Here is a 20,908-nt window from a genome sequence, read left to right as displayed (position 1 = left end):
GACAAGAAATTACAAATGCTGCCGGAGCTAGTGAGTCTTGGTGACTGACTTGTACCATGTTCGAGCCTTAGGGCCATCCTTTATGCAAAAAAAAAATGGGCAGGGGAGAAGTTGCGATAGAGTTTCTTTTGTGAGCAGACATTAACTTGTTCTTGTTAACCTTCTCTGGTTTGTATGATGCAGTTTTGCATGGAGAAAACCCCCCAGACACCTATATATCTTATTGAAGCCTGGCTGAAAATGAATAAGCTCATTTTTGCAAGGCAAGTTGCTGAACTTAAATATGTCTCTTACTTCTGCCAAAATAATGCCCAGTCCTTCCTAGGTCCAAGAAGTGAAAAAAAGAATTATATTACACGTTTTTCATGCATGTCTCAGTGGATGTCTGGCCTCTATAAAACTCTCAAAAGGTTTATTTAACGCCGTTTGCCTCTGTCTTGGAAAGTTGCAGTGGGTGTACCACATTTGGTTTCAAGGTTAATGAATTAAATGCCATTTCTAGATGAAAGCCTGCGTGGCAGACATGCTTTTTTTCCCCTTGCCCCTTGTTCTCAGGAGAATGGAAACATGCTTTCATTCTTCCTACCAGTGTGCAGGAAGGCTGTAGGACCTGCGGTACTGGGCAGGTGGCGGCCCGGCAGAGCTGCCTTGGAGCAGGCGTGCTGGGCCAAAAGACCTTGCGTAGCACGTTTTTGTTACAGAAGAGGGCATTTTCAGCTCCTCCTTTGAACGTGAATTCCAGCCTCGAGGTTCTGGCAAGCTGCTAGGGTGTTTTTATTTGGGTAGAAGGTAGGAATCCAGATAAAACTTAGGAAAGTAAACGGAGCACCTGTAATACACTGGAGAGAGGTGATGGGGGGGGAACAAAGGGAGAGCTGTGGAAATAGCAGCTGCTAAGAAGCCTGTGCACTCTAAGTCTGCTTTAGTTGCTGTTTTAGAAGCTTAAAAAACTCTGAGCTTTGATTAGTCGGTGAGAATTTAGGAGACGTTTTTATCTCTTTTCTTGCACAGAAGGGTTTTAGGTTGGCTTACCAGATGTGTTAAAAATTCTTTGTAGAGAAGCATTGTAAGAAGGAAACACCCATCCTCTAGAAAACTCTTAATTCATTTTGGGGATTTAGCCATGATTTTGAGGATTTTGACAAAATCTCTCCTTCGAGTCATGTCACTATTACAGCAAGTGCCACAAAGCGGTTTTAACAGCGCAGGCATCAACTGGGCAGGAGACCCACAAGCTCTGAACCCTTCTGTAAACCTTTCAGAGGCTTGAAGAAGACACTGTTTTGCTGAATCAATTTCAGCTACTGGAGTTGATTTGTATGACTAGAATGCCAGTGCAGTTGCTCAGAAGCAATGCAGAGGCCAGCATAATGGTAGCTGGAGTTTGGAGGAGTTGCACTTCAGCTGACTTCAGGTCTTGTGCTATCTGAGTCTTAAAGAACCAGCATTTGTTTATATGTAGGGTGCAAGGAAAATGTATTTAATTTGAAGATGTCTGTATCTACATACATATAGTTGGATGTAGCTATAATTAGATACGAGCTAGTGTATATCAGCCCCAATCTGTCTTTAACCTTGCTCGAAAGCTGATAACGGTATGCCGTCTGTATTAATGCTGGTGAACCAATATTTGTGATTTGGGCAGCCTATCTGCAGAGAAGAATTGTTTGATGCCTAAGGCTGACTAGTGGTGCTAAAGTCTAAAACCACTAATGAAACAAGTTTCTGGATGTCTTAATGCAAGTCATGATTCTGTAGTGTCCAAAGGAAGGGAAAAATGCACACTGTGTCTATGTAAACCTCATCTCCTCTTTCAAAAGCCTCAGAAACCTTGAATGTATTTGATTAACCAGTGCATGGGAGGCAGCTGTTTATCTCATTAATAATTGGGCCTTGGGAGTTGTTAAGATCCTGAGAGAAAGCTGTCTATAAAATATGTATGCAGGTTTCACTAGCCTTGGTGCACATATGTTAAAAACTAGAAGCCATACTGAACAGAGAATAATTTTTTGTTAGGCCACATTGAACAGTGATGCAGGACCCTAAAGAAGCCCCAGAATAAACCAGGGCTTGCATCTGGCTTAAATGCTTCAATTTCTGAGAACTGATCTCCTCTCAGATGGAAATCTGTAAGAGAAACGTGATTTTTCTGGCCTTCTAGAAGAGGAGCTTCTCTATGGCTGTAGGGTGGATAATGTTTTATTCACCCACTTTTCCACAGCCTCACCTGTATTGCGATCAAAAAAATATATATTATTTTTTTCTCCTGTTCTGCTCTTCTCTTCTTGTCTTTTTGATTTTCTTTTCCAATCTCAGTGGGCCTACAGTTCAATATAGCTTTGACTGTAGTGCAAGAAGATACCCGTTGAGACAGCTTTAAACACGCCGGTTCAGGGGATTTTGGCAGTGAAGAACGAAGCACAGGCTGCAAAACCCAGAAGCTGGATACAGCCTCAGGCGAGCACTGTAGTCTGCACTAAGCTACATGCTACTGCAGGAAAGTAGCTCTTAGTACCTGAGCTGTGGAGTTAAGCTAGGTGAGGCTCACATTTCTAAATAAATTTATAGCTACCTAGGCTGAAGTGTAGGTGTGCTGTGCTGTTGATTTCGCTCCCAGTACATTCCTTCTGTACTTGTTAATCCTTAGGCCCTCTCCCAGAAGATGTGATGTCTGAAAGGAAGCAGGCGGAAGCTTGATTATCTTGTTTGATGCAGTTCAAGGATTTACTGGTGAACCCGCGTGTTCCAAAGTTTGTATTGCTCAGAAGCAATGCAGAGGCCAGCATAATAGTAGGTAGAGTTTGGAGGAGTTGCACTTCAGCTGACTTCAGGTCTTGTGCTATCTGAGTCTTAAAGAACCAGCATTAGGCTAATGCAGTTATCTCATTTTTGTTTGAGAGCTCTCTGAGCATGAGGTGAGAAGGATCCCTGCAAAGGTAGGTAGGATTTGCTGCAAATACAGTGCCAAAACAGCTTGGTTTGAAGACGGTTTCTAACCATCTTCCGGCGTGGTGTGGCTGCCTGCCTTATCAGAGAACTGGATGTGGTAATGCCAAAAATCACTGTAGATGTTGTAGGCCTATGTTTGAAGGCCGAGCCCTGCAGAACTACTTATAATTACCATTGGTTACTAATATGTCTTTGAGTGTCTAGTAGGATGAATAATTTATTACCTTTAATAATTTTTCTGTGCTGCTGTAAATCGTTCTCTTTTCTCTATGATGGCTCCTCACTTTTTCTTTCTTAAAAAACCGTGCTAAAGATTTTGTGTCCCTGCTGGGAGAACAATGCATATCGGCTCCCCGAACATGGGGCTCTAGTTCCAGGAAGAAAGTCTTGCAGAACGTAGCAGCACTAATCTGTGTTATATATCTAGTTTAAGAAGAAAACAGATCCTTTCAAGTTTGTGTTTCACGACTTAATGGCTTTTATGACTTTTATGATTTACAGATTTTATTTCCGTAATAGCTGTTATGTAATGTTGAAATTAGTAACCCTGTAATGTTTCATGAAACCATTGCTGAAACTTAGTCTTAATGTTTAGTGACTGAAGGCAGTTTATTTCCTTCCAGTTACTGTTTAAAGCATCTGGTTTCTTTCTTTCATGGCTCTCCCCGCTTGAACCTCTGAAGGCTTTTAAACTTTGCTTCCGAAATTATGTTTTGGTTTGGATGCTGCAGTTTGTCACTGGTCTTGCAGTGTGTTGGGTTAGCTTTTTCTTAGCTGAGCTCTTTGCTGTGAGGTACTGGTAAATATGTTGCGGTGGGAATGTAAGGCAAGGGGAAGCATTGCAGTGCCTCAGGTGGATGCTAAAGAGGATGCTGCTGCCTGCCCTGCCCTGGACTATTTTCTAGTCTGTTGTCTGGCACTTTATTCGGATACAGCACTCTAAGGAGCACGTTCATAGTTGTAAATGGGATGGTATAATGCTTTGAAGATGGGGAGAAGATCAGATGGTTCTGCCAAATGTCTTGTGTGAATAGGATGATGGTGTGAAAATCACTTATGGTGTTGTAGTGTTTGATGTATGAGTGCTCCTACTGCTAGGACTGTTCCCTGTTGATATAAAACAGGGAGGAAATGCACAGAAGAATGCCTCAGTGATTTTCAGTTTAAATGGTCGCCTGTGACAGCCAGAAGTCTCTCAATTTTCAGCCCATCTAAAGAGCACATAGGCAAAGTTTTAAGTGACACCTTTTCTCAGTAATGCTATGTTGGCTGTTGATGCATGACTATGAGAGTGTACTTTATTTCCCTCCTCCTTTGGATTTAGGGTGCTTTGAGAAAAGTGAGGGGGGAAAAAACCAACCCCCTTACCTTATGCCAACTTCTGATCCATTTCAGTTGTAAATCTCCAAGAAATATTGATTACAGAAGGGGGCAAAACCTGCTGAAAGGTAAGAATAGTTGGTTTTAAATTGGGAAGACTTAACTCTGATTAATTGACTGCTTAATAGACTGAATTAAAACACCCCCCACACACACCCCCACCCCCCCACACACACCCCCACCCCCCCACACACACCCCCACCCCCCCACACACACCCCCACCCCCCCACACACACCCCCACCCCCCCACACACACCCCCACCCCCCCACACACACCCCCACCCCCCCACACACACCCCCACCTCCCCCACACACCCCCACCTCCCCCACACACCCTTCGCATTACAACAGAGTCTTACAGTATTTCAGATCCCTTCAGTTAACTTCAGTGTGAATTGATGGCTCTCACCATGAGGCTGGGCCTCCTGACAGTGAGCATCTCGTTTTGGGGATGCTGATTAGTTACTTCCCTGATGGACAATAAGATAGAGTCCCTCAGTGATGAAAGATGATAAAAGCAAGGATCCTCACAAGTACTTAATAGCAAAAATGTGGGGTGCCCTCCTGACAGAGAAAAGAAGACAAACTGGCTGAGCTAGCCTTTGTGCTAGGAGGAGAAACAAGGCATCTGCAAGGTGTGAATATACAATGTTTGCTGTATTTTGCACTTAGCTCTGGTGGTGGTTGCATGGTGCCATCCTTAAGTTGTGATAATTTCAGTGTGATGGAAAGTCTCTTAATGGATGCAGGTTTTTGCTCTGATTCATTAATATTTCTAAATCTCCCATTGATGCTGAGATATTGCTCTTCTGGAAAAAAGTTTTTATTTTTTATATCAAAGCAATACATTATTATTATGTGCTACTTCTTAAATGAGAGATTTGGAGGTGAAACATTCTCCTATCTGAAAAAATGAACTTCAATGCACGCATTAATAACTTTTTAGGTTATTAAAACAAATACAATGATTGTTCTTTGTTTTTGAAATTCTGAATGCTTGACAGTTTTGTTACCCGTCACTCAGACCAGGCAGCAAAAATATGCTAGTTAGTTTAACCATGACTATAATATGTGACCTGACAATCAGTTTCTGTTTTTAACTATAATTCACTAGCATAGTGTTGTAATGTTCAGGCCCTAGGTGCTTTGGGGAAATATTAAGTCCAAACTGTTTACTTGGAACGTAAAATAAATTAATGGAACAATTTTACCTAGTTTGAGACTGTGGTAAAATAGGTTCCAGAGCATGAAATAATGAGATTATAGTAACTTGATATTGAGATTCTTGTTTAAATCCATGGATCGTCCTAAATTAAACATGAAGTCAACTTGCATGGTAAAGATTTTAATCACTATTGCATATGAGGCTTGCATTGTCAAGTAGAGCTGTTCGCTGGTCTCAGGTATGGAACTAACAAGCCATAATCTTCCGGGTTTTATTCTATATTACTACTGCATTATCCTGTAACTTATGATGAACACTTCTGTTTTTCTTTAAGCATTACAGCGTATGATTAAACAGAGCTCTGTGGTGAAGGAAGGCTGCGCCGGAAACGCTAGTCAGTGAATAGGTTTCTGTGGCTTTAGGCACGCTGTGCCCAATGAAAGTATTGAAGCTTTGCTGCAAATGAAGTGTTTAGCTTTACCACTTTAAACCATTTTTTTTTCTCTCCCTCTCTTTTTTTCCAGTGGTTTTGTAGCAGTTGCTAATATATATTTTTTTTTTCTGGGCTGATGACTGGAATATAAGATCCCTGTCTAAATACTCTTTGGAATGGATGTATTTTAAAAATAGTGACCTCTGGGAATACAGTTTAGAATTAACTTTTTTTTTTTTTTTTTGACATCTGTGCAGTGAAATCAGGCAGATAGACTCTCTTTGGCCCAATCATGTTGCCTGTTTGGAGGGAGGAGGGAAATGCTTACAGCTAATAAGACTCTTTTCTCAGAAAAACAGACTTGCTGGGGGTTTTGTATAGTCAATATCATGAGGCAGATAAGCTGGGTATAGGAGCCCTTCTGCTGGTGGGATTCAGCTTGGTTGCAAGGTGCACAAGAGGAAAGAAAGGTCATGGGCAGCACTGAACTTCACAGAGGAGCACAGCAATAGTGGTCACATCTCCAGGTGAAGCAGCCCCACTGAGGGACCACCTGCCTTTACAATAGGTGTTGGCATGACTGGAAGCGTTCGTCTCTTGTATCCTTCGCTTACCTTAGCCGTCTTGTCTGGAAGAATTTGTGGTGGTTTTGGTTCTCCGCGCCAAAGTCTGAGTCAGGGCTCTGCACCTATACAAGCATCTGTGGTTTGTGCTGGGAGAAGAGTTTGTCAAAGTATCTCATGTATATTTAGCGCATCTGTGGTGAGTGTTTCAGTGTAGCTAATAAAGAGCCTGTCCTCTGTTAACGAAACAGCCCAAAAGAAAGTATACGTAGGGTGTAGGATGAGTTTTTTCTAACTAGCTTTTTAAGCACATATAAAGCAGTAGTGGCCAGTCTATGGCTGCATCTGTCTCCCAGAACAATAAATTCGGTAACCGTTTTGTCTGCACTGAAGAGCCCCTTGCAGATAGCCTCTTGTTGGTGAATTGTTTTGGTGGCCTACAGAGTGTTTCTTTCTGTCTGGTTATTTTTTGAGGCTCCTAGAGTTTCTGGAGTCAGCTTTCTGTCTCTGCCTGTCCCTGAGCCCCTTCACGTGTGAGGTAGGGCAGTCACCGTGGCGTTACGTGGCGTTGCGCGTGTGCTTGCTTGCGTAAGAGATGTCTTACTGCCTTGTGCCTGTGTGTGACCTGCCCAGCCTGAAAGGTTGGAGTTGGTGACTTGGGAAATCTTTGGAGTGGAGAGTCGGCTAATGCCATCCATGTATGTGTGTTGGTCGTCCTGGTTGTTTGGATATCTTTTGTTGTTTAAACAACTTCTTTTCAGAAAAAAAAAAAACATTTGGCAGAAGATTTTTCCCAAATTACCTCGTTCTCAAAATATGTATGCTTTTATGGTTCCTTCTCCCCTGTGTTTAAATATAAAAATATTGCAATGTTTCAGATAACCAAAGGGGAAATCCCACTTCTGAAAAAGAGGAAGACCCAGAACTGCAAGCCAACCTTGCTAATCATTTCCTCCTTCCTTTAGCTTTTTAAGCATGTGTGACTTCATATCCAACATCAGACAGCTCTTCTCTTGCTGTTTCTATGCTGGCACAAACAAAAGTGGTAGTCTGGCTTCTTCCTTTGCGCTGGTGCAAGGCAATTGGTTTCAACAAATCCTAGTAAATTTGTGGAGTCCGTTTTGGGGGGGCATTATAGAAAGCCTTTGGAAAGATTCTTTCTCAAGTGGCTTTGGCAGCCAGCTTGAGAGTATTTCTCTTCTTCAAAGCAGAACAAAGCTTATTCAGTGTGTGTGCAGGCAAGGCAGAAAACGCAGCTTTCCCGTCAGCCTCCGTTCTTCGAGGGGCTCTGGAGTAGCCCTTTCCGAGACACTGAAGCCTGGCATGTTTCAACGGCAATTTGAGTTGTTCTGTTTACTCCAAGGCAGGCACAGCAAAAATGTAGCTGGCTTGATTATTTTAAGTTTTAGCTTACAATTCTTGGAATGCTTCTGAGTGGGCAGCTGCAGTTACTTACAAAGAAGCACTCCCTACCTGTTATATCTTGTTTATTTTGCTTAGTTGTGTGAAAATCATTGTTAAAACAATGTGGCTATTAACTCTTTCTCTACAAGATTCAATTCCCCCCACCATAACGCTGTTAGAAGTAAGCATCTGGCTAGCCTCCAGTGACTTGCTGCAGCAATGTTTGCCATACTGTAATGGCAGCATATAAATCACCTCCCATTTACAGACTACAGTTATCTGCGAGAGGGCTTTGAAATTCTCTGTAAGGGGTGCTTGATTTCATTTTCTTTTTAATTTCCATGCCGAGCAATGGTGAGCTCTCTGTCGTGGGTGTGGAGGGCGTGCTGCTTCTAGGCCAGAGAAACTCCAGACTTGGAAAAGTGAAAGAAGGGAGCAATTTGTGTCATAGACGCTGATTGATTGCCTGTCCCTCTGGGCATCTTTGTAATGACCTTCCAAAAGAAAGACCTACTGTACTGGGCAGAAAACTGGAGGAGCCATTGTGTATTCAGCAGTGTGCAGCAGTTGCAGTTATGGACAACAACATCGTTGCTATTGGATAGAAAGTCACTGTGGACAGATTTAGGCAGTCCTGCTCTGTGACCTCCTCAAAAAGGCTTTCACGTACAAGTTTAGCAGGAGTAAGGAAAAGAAATGCTAGGCTTCTACTCGCTGAGGCTTTTGATTCTTAGATTAAATTCCCTACGTCTTCATAAATGAAAAGATGGTTATAATATACTTAAAAAGCTTGCATTCCTTGGGAAAATAGCATAGAGTAGAGATGACTGGTCCTCTTCCCAGAGGTTCAGCTCTGCTCTCAAGACTTAAAGCAGAAATGTTCTGTTTTGCTTGATAGCTTGTCAAACGCAACAACTGAGTTCTGTGTGGCTGCGTATACCTGAATCTCAATTCTCACACTGGCAGAGTAGACAAGCCACGTCTACAGATTTGCCTAAACTTGGCTGTGCCAATTGCAGTTCTCAATGTTTTGGTGTATGACAGAGGCTCTCCAGCCTCTTGTCCTGACTTTTCAGAGTCACTAGACCTGTTCACTCTATGGCCAAAGCAACGTTCCAAGGGTTGTACCTTCCTGGCAGACCCTAAGTATTTGGACTCTGCTTCTGCAGGACCTGGAGTGACCACAAGTCTATCCTTGAATTGAAATCCAAGGATGTATTTAAGCTGTGGAGCGGTGCCCTCTGTGGTGTCCTTGCATCCAAATTCCCCACTGTCTAGAACAGGATATTGCAATATACCGTATTTCTCCCTGTCACATACCTGTGTTTGTGTCCTGTTTTACCCCCAAAAAATCCTACAGCACTGGTGGCTGGTGCATGTACAGGGAGCTTGCAGGCTCGCTTAGGCTGTAAGGTTGGGGCATGCTTGCCCTACGGGGTTGAAGCCACATGTGTTCACTTGCATGCTTGGACAGCTACACAGGAGAAGTAGGAGGTGCAGCAACCCTTCTGCTGAGGCCTGTGCAGTTGGGCCCATCGGACATAGTGCAATACCAGTCACCAGCTGGAGTCTTGAAAAAATGCAGTTTTGAGGTGCTGCTCCCAGGATATACAGTCTATCTTGAGCAGTGGGTGTATGAGGATATATTCAGGATACACATGTGGTTGCAGCGGGATGACACATCAGGGCAGGGCGTTCTAGCTCCAGGGCTGTCTGTCTCTTCTGGACCTGACCAGCGCCTGTATCCTTGCCTTGTGCCCCTCGGTGCCCTGTTTCTAGGGTTAGGCTGTGGAGCTGGCCTGGATGTTTTTGTGCCTGTGATGCAGACAAGCCCTGGGACAACTCAGAAGTTTTCTTGGGGAAGGTTGGAAAGTAGATGACATTACTGATAGATGTAAATCACTCACTATCTGTATAACTCTGGGAAGTGTTCTGTGTACCAGGAAGATGGGGATAGGGCAAAGCTGTAAATAGGAGAGATGACATCAGGATGCCATGTTCGTTCTCACTGATGTTTAGACATGTGCCTTTGGATCCGAATCAGAGGAGAACTGTCAAGCGTGTGAAATGTTCTGTGGTGCAATTTGCACGCTGTGGGGGGCAGAGGAGAAATGAAGAGCAAAGTAAAAATGATTCATATTGAGATGCTCGCTACTTAACATCACCCACTTCCTACCTCTGCTCACCTGCAGCTGTGTCAGCCCCAGCAGTGGAGCTGCTTAGTATGCAGCTTGCGTCGCTTCTGAGGCCGTGATTCAGAAGCTGCTGAAGTGCTTCCTAGACAGGGATGGAATTGAACAAGTGCTTTCCTGAATTTGAATCAGGTACATTAGTGCAGATTTTCATTGTTTGCGTTCTAATGCGAAGCAACTCTTTTTCATTAGCGTTTGATTTATATTTTCCCCGTGTTTCCAAAAATAACCCTTTCTTTTTTTCTTTTCTTTTCCAGGAAAAGAGGAGTAGAAGTAGTGCAGGTGAGTAAAAACTATATTCAGTTGTTTTCCTCTGTTTTCTTATAAAGAAGGTTTACTGAATGTAAATGCTGTCATTTAAATGTCACCATCACCATTAATTATTTTTCCTTTCTTTTTTCTTCACTTCTCTGGTGTTACTCAGGTACTATGTTTGGAAATAGTGAATCCCATTTTGCTAAGTATTTGTGAGTTGAACCCTTTCAGTCTTAGGGTCAGCGTGTGCACTGATGAAAGTGAGGATGCAGTTAGGCTTTTCTTGTCCCTGTTAACTAATAAGATCTGATAATTGATTAGGTGATGTTAATCTGTGCTTATTGCATTTAAGGAGGGTCAGGCTTAGCAGAAACAGGAGGTGTCCTTTAAAAGGAACCATGATAGAAGGAATGTTCTTGCAACCCAGTGAGCAGAGAAATGACACTGGAGTGCCTTGGAGTTTTACTACATCTACTGATGAGCTCAGGTGTTGGCTACGTTTTCTGTTTACCAGATCTGAATGGTCATATTTCACACAACATGTTACTTAAAGGATAATGGCATCTTGGGAAAGGAATTATGTTTCTGTGGCAGCTGTGTTGCGTGAATAACACCTCAGAGCACTGTAACCCTAAAAGATCAAAGGGGAGATGTGCTTTTTCTTCTAGCTTATTTTGTGTACTTTGAAGAGCTGCATGTCACAAGTTTTGTTCTTGCTAATGCTTATCTAATGCTCGTTTTACACACTAAGGTTGTCAGTGTGTTGCCCACACAAGCGTTTTGCAGTAACTCAGTAGCAGAGCTGTAACCCCCTTAATAAAGAGAGGAGGAGGGAAAAGAGAACAACGTGGGTGTGAGCCATTGGTAGCGGATGCTTCTTAACGTCTGGAGGGAGTGGAGAAAGGTACTTGAAATTTGGAAAAGTCAGACCATATGATTTTAAAGAATCCACCATCAAAAAGGCTTCTAAAAAAAACTCTCATTGCTAGTTAAGTTGGAGAATGTCCTTTTCAGGAATATATGATTATGAGAATTGTGTGACATTACAAGGAAAGAGGGCATGTGCTTTAATGACTGGATTTAACCATACTTCTAGGACCCTTTCACAACCACGGGGTCATTTTCCTTGCTTGTACCTCCTATTGCCTAGAGCTAAGGAGCAGCTTCTTTCATCCAGTCTGATGTGGCACCTCCAGATTGATGAATGCAAGCAGCAATTGCAAAGCACAGCTTCACGAGCAGCACAAGGAGAAAGCTAGCTTATATTTGTGTTGGTGTCACCTATGGCACACTGTTATTTTAATAATACCCCAAGGTCTGGTGTCTGCATTTGTTGTATGCACCTCGTGTCTGCTCTGTACATTTAGGCAGTGAGGTGCCCGTATGAGGTGAATTCAATAGTGCTCCCAGTAGCTGAGCAGATTCCGTTTTATCTCATGAGTTAAAAGTTGCTGTCCTTCCATGTGTTACTTTAGTATTTGCTATAACAGTGTATGCAGGGTACACAAATTAATTTGTTGTTGCTGAGGTTTGTGTAGCTTAATTGCTAGTCGTCAGAAAGACAAAAATAACTGAGAAGGTTTCCTTTACTGGAAGAGCATGTTGGGAAACATTTGGACAGAAAGAGGCAGGACTTTGTGTAAAGGTACTTCACAGTTTCAGATTTCACGGCATAGTGAAAATGCCAGACCAGTTTCTACTGGGAATCTGTGCCCCGAAGGCATACCTCAACACTGAAGCGCAGTGCTCTGCTGGAACAGGATGGATGGCTGTGCACTATCACCCCGGCCTGTCACGTGTCCGTTGCTTCATATTACCTGATGAATGTACTTGTAGCCAGTAGGGGATGTATCAGAAACATGCTCTTTTCCCATGTAGCGTTACTAGAAAGCTTAGTTGGTGTCACCTTGTGTGGTTGCGTTGTGCTAGCCTGCTGCTAGATGGGGGATGCCTTGGTGTTATCTGCTGGACAAAGTTTATTTGACAGAAGGAATATTGTTTTCCTGTGTTAAGCAGCAGGGTTTCTTGGATTTAATCCCTCTTCTCACCCTTTAAGGAACATATCCTGTTGTGAGCTGTCTCAAGAGAAGCCAGCTCTTACTCCTGACAATAAACAAGTAACTCAAAACCCCCAAAATACACAGCCCGTTTATCTCTGTTCCTGTTTACATAAATTCAAAAACTTCCTGAATGTATTTTAGCATGTTTATATAAATAGATGTGCTTTCCAGTAATGAGTAGTGATTCAGAAAGTAAATTCAGTTACTGTTTTCCAGATAGCAAAGCTCTGATGGGCGAGACAGGTATGTATTGACTTCTGTGAACAGACATAAGTGTTTTCTTTTCTTAAAATGTTGTGCAAGAGCAGGAAAGATCTTCCTACTAGAAGAAAGTAAGTCTCCAGTAAGCACTAATACTATTTCTCTTCCCTTCATCCAGGGAGAAATTAAGATGGTTCTCTCTCCTTTACCTAGACTAATGAAATCCTCTTATTTTGCTTTCTTATGGCGACTTTCAGCGTACAGATTAGCAATGAGCTGCTATTGGACAGCTATTAAGATTCTGTGACTTGTGTTCGAGTTCGGCGTTTTTGTCTTGACTCAGACTTTTGGTTCCAGCTGAAAGAGTAGAGCTTTGTTATTACTGAGCTGGGAAACCTGCACCCTCTGAAGAGAAGTACTGCAAGAGCAGGCCTGGCAACGGGATGCTAAGCAGCATGTTCCTGTATCCAGGAGTAAGACGTTTATTCAAGCACCATATTGAAAATAAAGAACGAACCTCCAAACTTGCATAGTGAAAAGTGGTTAATCTGTTAGAAATGCTAATTAAATTCTCACCTAATAAGAATTCATTGTGAACTCCATGCACGAAGCTGAAATGTGTGATGTTATTTTGTACAATTGAATAACATCCCTCAAGCTAGTTGGCTTAAAAGATAGATGAAGCAAATAAAAAGTATTCCATGTTACAAGATTCCCAAAGACAGTGCAAGTCTAAGCCTACATGTAAACATTTGAGGGTCCTGGGTCTATTCTGAGCTGGTTATCTCGTTTATTTTTTTTTGCCAGCAGGCAATGGCAGAACTGTGAGTAGCAGCATCTTTCAGATTTGGAGAAGTTTTGAATCTAAGTTTACTTTCTGCAGCTGAAATGCAAGTCAGTGAGGCAGTTACAAACCGCTGTTATATCGCAAGAAACAGCGACCAAATGTCTTCCTGGTTTTTAAATATGGGCTGTTAACAGAATGCCATGCCTTGTGGCAGGTCACTTACTTGATTTTTCAGTGGGCATCACCACAGTTTCAGAGTGCTTTTTGAATTAGGCTCCTTACAGTTTTTGTACACTGTGAGGGAGGGAAGTACTCTTGTCCCACTTCTGCAGGAGGGAAGCTGAGGCATAAAAAGATGGCCAGGATGTGTCCAAGATCACATAGGAAACCTGTTGCTGTACAGCCCCCATGGTGTTCTGGGAGCTGTGGTCTCAAACCTGCGCACAGCGCGTATTACAGCTGCGGTTGTCTCCGTGAGCACGTGGGGCTGTGCATTGCCCAGTGTAGAGGCTTTCCCATGCTGTTCTGTGGGGCACGAAGGGAAGGGCAGAGCAAGTGAAGGTATTTGGCAGACCTGATGCAACTACTGCTCTGCTCGCTTCCTTCCAACAGAAGACTGTACTGGTTCAACAGGAGTGAAGCTTAAGGTTGCGTTTTAAAAGCGTTCTGACTGTAATGCTTGTGCAATTGCTTTGGCAGTTCTTATATATCCCCTTAAAGGGACAAGATGGGACAGGCCAGTCAGAGCCATAGGGTGCTCTCTTGGTGTCTGGCACACTCCGCATTCTCCCCCCTTTTTCCTTGCTCCCTCCTCCAGCCCCTTGCAGCTGCCCGCTCAGCTGGAGCGGCTTGAGCAGGCAGCAGCTGCAAGAGGCCCAGGGAGGGCTGGCGATGCCCTGAGCAGGTGACAAATATGACCGAAGCCCATCTGCCAGTGCTCACGGGGCATGTGCTGGGGCAGGCAGCAGCTGGCAAGGCTGAGGGAGAGCAGTTCCTGCACTGGCCTAGGGATGGCTTTTCAGGCGGTGCTCAAGTATTTCTTAAGAATTTCCTTTATCCTCTAGCTTCAATGCCCCAGAAGTTACGTTGTCTAATGAGGCATTAAAGCTAAAACGTATTCTCTTTTCTAGTAATGGAGTCTAATGCTGATGGGTTTTGGAGTAGTTTTAAAAAAAAAAATAAAAGAGACTTTGATTTTCTTTTAGTAAAAACATGATTTTGTTCAGTCTTGCCCTCCCCTCCCCCCCCCACGCCAAAGGTAGGGACAAATTTAGAATTGCAAATTGACAGTGCTACTTTAACCAGTAAAGTAGCCTGTGTCTTATGACTTTGTATAGTGGTGAGGAAAAGAGAGAACATCTCCATATACCTTGTTTTTCAGGAAAAATCTGTTTGGCATAATTTGAAGAATGTAAGATTGAAAAAGTGCAGTGAAGTGGAAATCATCACAAGTACCTCTGATGGGGACATGCATTTATTTTTGTTTCACAAGCTATGCAAATCCAGAATAATTAGCTGGAGCCCTTTGGCTTCTGACAAATTGCCAGTTCAGTCTTTGTGCCTGACAAAGTTTGGAGCCTTCGCATTTCTCGCAACTTCAAAGCGGTTTCAAGCATTTCCACGCCCAAGCTTTCCTAGAGCTCTAGTTCACATTTTTCTATTTAAAATAGTTAAGATTTCTTATTTTTGATGGATGTTTTTGGTTCTAATAACCAGCAACACTCTTTTATCTAGTCAGTTGACTACAAAAGTGGGATTAGTCATTGTATTTCAAGCTGCAGATTTTTTTTTTTTTTTTTAATAGCCATGGGATATGGAGAGCAACATGTTTTTCAGTGTGGAGCAGCTGATTATAGTAGTTACAATGGTCTAGCCTGCTGTTTTGTTTCCTTTTTTTTTCCCAACTCTCTGGGAATTCAGATATTTGAAATCTTTTACTTTTGAGAAGAAAACTGCCCTTTGAGCTGTGGGTTTTGCTGAAGACTGTGAACGGTAACGGAGGATCCGCTCCCCTCCATTTAAATCTTCAATCAAAGTAAAATACCGATGACAGCAGTTTCCACTAATTGTTGCCAGGGAATGATTATTTTCTTGAAATGTGGAGAGGTTTATTTTCATATGAAGTATTAATGGAATAAGCTTGTAACAGCGACGTCTAACCAAGAAAAGGAGCTTATAAAATATATATTCAATAGCGTATACAGAAAGATGTGACTGGAAAGCTTCCAAAGCAAGCAGGGTTGTTGAGATGTTGTAGAGTTGGCTCTCTAGTACAAGGAGAAGAAGGTTTATTTTTACTTGCATGCCAGCCTCTCAGTAAAGTGCATGTTCTCCTGGGTATGGCAGTCAGTGTTTGCCCTAAACGTGTTTTTGGAAATGATACTGAAAAAGCTTTCCTACCTTCTCCAGTCTGGGTTATGTAGGTGCTTTCTACATGCTTGAAGGTGAGGGCTGCTGGATGCAATCCTGAGAAGATACTGATGCTGTTCAGCTTTGGTGCTCCACAAACAGCCCTAAATGTTAAATTTTGGATGTCTCAGAGTGGATCTTCCAAAAAAATTATAACGATATATCACACATTACTGCTTCATCTCCCAGAAAAAATGGGACCGTGGAAAAACAAATCCCAAGCAAAATCGTATCTCTGGCCCCTCTCAATGGTGCAGGGGGTTGTCCTTCTCTGCGAGACCATCTCGATACCTAACAAGCAGCATTGCCGAGCCAGAAGCACAGGATCCGGTGCAGGGAGAGATGTTTTTGGCATGTTGCAACACATTGTATCAGCAGGCTGGTCAGTGAGGCACAGCCTGGTCCTTTCTGGTCCATTGGGGCAGAAGAATAAACACACCTTTGTTGGGGAAGGGAACGCTACAGTACGTCTCTACCATGTGGATTAAATAGAGTAAGCACTCATTCTTTAAAAATTAGACAAAGTAAGCCAAACAATCGCAATTTTAGGTATATCTGCTTTACTTTACTGTTGGCGTGTGAATGAGAGAACCGTCAGGTAGACTTTGTGGCTCAGAGGTGTAAAGTCTCTGACTGACTAGGTTTGATTTCTTTTGACTCTGAATCCCACTGGCCCTAAACGAGGTATGGTCTCCGAAGTCATTCTCAGAAAACAGAGTGAAAACATTACTAATTTAGAAATCAGCCACTAATATGTAATGAATGGCTTTCAGGTTTGAGCTTGTCTTGCTTTGGCGCGTGGAACCTGCTGTGCCCAACTCCTTTGTCTTCCCCTACCTCCTTGGTAGGTATGTCGTGATGAGACAGCAAAACCTCACAGGGCTGAAGGCTGCAAGATGGGACATCCTGAGTGGAATCTCAATACCTTTGGGAGCTCTGCCAAAGGATTTGGTGACTGTAATGGGACTGAGATTGCTCTGGGGATTTGTTTTGCTTTATTACTGGCTACAGGCAATTTGGGCAACTCCCTTAACAATTTTGCCTGCATTATCTAATAGAGGTAATCTTCTATGTTGTGAAATGCCACTTAAGTTGTTCAAAAATTATGTATAATACTTCTGTCAGCAGCAGACAAGTGTCTTCCCAAATACAAATATGAACTGCAAAGCTTCGTAAGTCCTTTCTCAAGAAACAGTAGGAATGAAAACAAGATCCTGAAGAAAAAGCTGGCTCTTATGCTTGGGAATAAAGCTCTATGTTTGCCTCCTTTTGACTAGGAATATTTTGCAGCATATAGTCTCAGTCTTTGCAGAAAATGGCAGTTAGGCATTGTTTTTATTGATCATGATTACTATGGTGGTGCCTATGGGCCAACAAAGAACAGGTTTTGATTTTTGGGCTGCGTTAAACAATAGGATTATTTGTCTCACTGGATGCAGGTGTTATGATATAGAACCAAAACACGCACATGGAGTGTGTTTAGAGACACGTAACTCAGGAAGTGTCTTTTAAAAAAAAAAAAAAACAAAAAACTCATTTGTGGTTTGCTGAAACTGCAGTTTATATGCTGCAGTGCAAATACACAATTAGTTCTTTTGAACTCGGTTTCTGAAATTTCTTCTTGGAGTAGGAAGGATGGGAAGCTAATTTGATAGAATTCCAGGGGTGACTGTACCTCTGAACCTGAGATAAGCTCTCAGGTCTGAATGTATGATCCTTTGTCAGTCTGGGGGTGAAACAATTCAATGCCCTCACTACAGCAGACCTGCGAGCTCCTGCCTGTAGGAGTAGTTGTGACCCTGTCTTCAGGCTTGGGGTTAAGTTCCACAGAGACAATGATGTTCCTTTGGGGGCAATGGTTATGTTATCCGTCGTAAAGCTAAGATTTACTTGCTTAGGACAAAAGCTTTATAAAGACAACATCATAAAAACAATAAAAGAGACTATTTGTCTGCCTTTCTTGTTCATTGGGGATGCTGGTTGGTCTAAACTTTCCGTGGACTCTGCAGAAGATCGGTGCAGTCTGGGAAAGTCTTTACTGTATGCTGTTGACTCTTCCTTCCTCCAGCTTCTGCAGAAATGGCTTCCTCCTTCAATCTCAACTGTGCCCTGAGATACTTATATCTGGAGATCCATTATATTGCATTCTTGTTTGCTCTCCTATCATTTCACAATTATATGAGATAAACATATTCATATTACAAGATTGCATGATATTCTAATAAAACTAGCTACTTAAAGACATTAGGTTCTAAACCTAGGTTTCTTAGGTTTCACTGTATTTGATCGTTAGCCTCGAGCTAAAGAAACTCTTAGCATAGGTACCCTATTTTAAACAAGACACATTCAAACACAGTGAAGCCTGAAAATGGTTTCCTAAATCTGATATTCTTCATGGAGTTACAGTGGAAGAATACAGAGTGGCTTCAATTTAAGTCTGAAAGCAGAACAGCTGAACTTTAGATCTTTTTGGCAAGGGGTACTGTGTTTTAAAAATGATGTCTTTTGCTAGTAAGAAAATTCATCATTCAGTTAACTCTGCATTTTGGTGGAAGGTTTTTTTTTTTTTTTTTTTTTTTTTAAGCAACAGCATAGATCTTTTTGCTACGTATCTAAAGGGAGGCAGACCAGACAGATATGGTTTCTGCACATGCTGTAGATGTTTTCCTTGCCTTTGGTTACTATTTTGTGATATCTTTCTTTTTTATAAAACCTGTCATGTTGTTAGAAAATACGGGCTTTTTTATAATTTATTTTTAATTATAGTTTTTGTCTAGTGTTTGAGACTACTTAGTGCTAAAGATGACTTTGCACTGTTGACCAAGAGCAGTGCAATTAATAACTTAGGATGGGAATTGTTGAATGTAGCCTCTCAGCCTGAGGAACATAGGAGAAATCCCAGAAAAATTAAGATCCAGGAGGATTTAAGATGATTAGAAGTATGCTTTCCTCAAGGTGAGGTAGAAGTGGGGTCCCCAAAATGTGCTTCTTTTTTAACATGAGGTCACATCTATGGAAAATTTGAGAGCTGCTTTTTCTTTTATCCCTCTTGTCTCATATGACTTGTCAAAAAGGAAGACAGCTGCTACCAATTCCTAGATGAGGTTAGTGTGGTTCTCTGTTGGCTGTGCAGGCAGCAAGGATGGGCCAAGCATGGGTAATAGATGGGTCGAAGCAGTTGTTAAGGATGTCATGTGATCTGTCCTAAGTGGTCCTGCAGTAAATGGCCCCTCCCCTCCTTTTGGAAAGCTCTTTTCCAAGAGGTGATTCAGGGCAGGGAGCTTTCTTTGCATAGACTATATAGGGAAACTGGAGACGGGAGCTTCCTCCAGTTGGGCAGTGTGAATATATCTCTGTAGCTCAGCTTTTAACTGTGGATAATACTGCTAGTACATTTAAAGACTGTGGGCTGCTCACATAATAATGAATCCTTATAAATGCTAAATGCAGAGGAATGACAAAAGCTGACAAGCCTCATCCATGCAGCACTATGGTACAGTGTGGTTACGGCCTGTACTCTTTCTCTCTTCCTGCTCACTCTTCCGTAAAGCTGGGTAGTGTTGTTCCAAGGAGGCTTGGTATCCAGCTGCTCTTTCTGTGATTCAGCGGTGCATTAAAAACGAAACAAACTGAAGCCTGAATTCATATGCAGCATAGACTCCTCACTGAAGCAGTGATGCTGTAGTATTTTTTATTTTTATTTTTCTCTCTTTGTTAAGGTTTTTTTGTAAAGGATTAATGATTAAATGATTAAAATAATTCTTTTGTAAAAGAACTAATGTTTACTTTTATTATAGATGAATAAAAGCATGTCAAGAGAAGTTGTTGGCTTAGGTTTTGCTTAAAGTTTGCCTATTTATTTGTAGGATCCTAAAGCAGTACTGTTAATTAACAAGTCATAAATATGTCAGTCACTTTAATCTTGATCGAAAACTATGGATGTTGCGTCTTTTTCTTATCAGCTGGAGAGAATTAATTAAGTCTTTGGGGAAAAAAAAAGGCATTAACAGAGATTATGAGTAGGAAAACAGAGACTATATCTCTGTATAAACCATACTGAGTACTTCTGTCATTATTAAACAATGAACTTACCCTATACTATTTTGGGGCTGTTGTTTTAAGATCCAAGATAATTCAGTATCTTATTCCCTTTAACTAATCATGCATTTTTAAATCTGAGGTTGCTTCAATAAATGATAGTTGCCTCATTTAATTTCCTGATAGGCGCGCTGCCCTGAATGAAAGGGTTTTTTGTATGGTTTAAAGTTGCTATACATATTAACTTAGATGTATATCATGTCTTCGGGAGAGTAATTGTTTGTTACAAGGTGGAATTACTTTCTTAGTTAGTGAAGACCTTTCTTTCTTTCTTTCTTTCTTTCTTTCTTTTTTTTCCCCCTCCTGGCATCTTGCCAAAATGGAAACAAGTTATTTACAGTGTTTTGACAGAATCATCTGAAGATGGGATGGAAAAGATGCCATAGGGACTGAGCTCATATTGTAAGAGGCTGAAATGTAAGGGGAACAATTGTTGCAGTGGAGTTTTTGGCCAACTTTGCAAACAGAGAAGAGCTTTTTGCTTTGTTTTTATAGTAAATTGTTGATTGGAGCCAAGAACTAACTTCCTTTACTCCAAGATCTAAGTGCATCTGAAAAATGGTTTTTTGTGCAGGAATCTTCATTGCACAACTCTGCTGTCCTGTAACCTTTGCAGCATAGAGTTACTGTGTTAAAACTGTTCATTGACTTACTGATTGCAAAGATTAGAGGACAAGCTAACTGCTGTCTGTAGAATTTATGCTGATTGCAGAGAGATCATTTGTACTTTAAGTTAGCTTGGAAAATGTTCTTTCCTGTGACCTAGATGAGCTTATCTTGTAATACCCTTTCCTTTATGATAACATCCTTAAGTGGCTGAAAAAAGAGCTGCAGCCATAAAAGGGAAAAATGTAGAACTTTTTAACTTTAAGTACAAAGCAGTTTGAAATGAAATCAAAGCAGATTAAATGTTCATAAGCCTGCTGTGATGACTTGCATACCATTCCAGCCCTTAATGTCTAGCTGATCAGTGAAGTAAGAGACTAAAAAGGAGGTAGAAATAGCATTTGCT

At 41.8% G+C, this 20,908-nt stretch overlaps 1 protein-coding gene across 1 annotated transcript in view; it reads left to right on the top strand.

The window, feature by feature from the left end:
* ITPK1 (inositol-tetrakisphosphate 1-kinase) overlaps window positions 1-20,908 on the top strand; it is a 160,893-nt gene that overhangs the window by 24,597 nt on the left and 115,388 nt on the right. The window contains exon 2 of the mRNA XM_068946871.1: window positions 10,344-10,368. Within this exon, the coding sequence (XP_068802972.1) occupies window positions 10,344-10,368 (25 nt within the window). The remainder of the gene's footprint in view (window positions 1-10,343; window positions 10,369-20,908) is intronic.

Source organism: Struthio camelus, chromosome 5 (genome assembly GCF_040807025.1).
Source record: "Struthio camelus isolate bStrCam1 chromosome 5, bStrCam1.hap1, whole genome shotgun sequence".
Lineage (NCBI taxonomy): Eukaryota > Metazoa > Chordata > Aves > Struthioniformes > Struthionidae > Struthio > Struthio camelus.
This window is presented reverse-complemented; position numbering and strand designations above follow the sequence as displayed.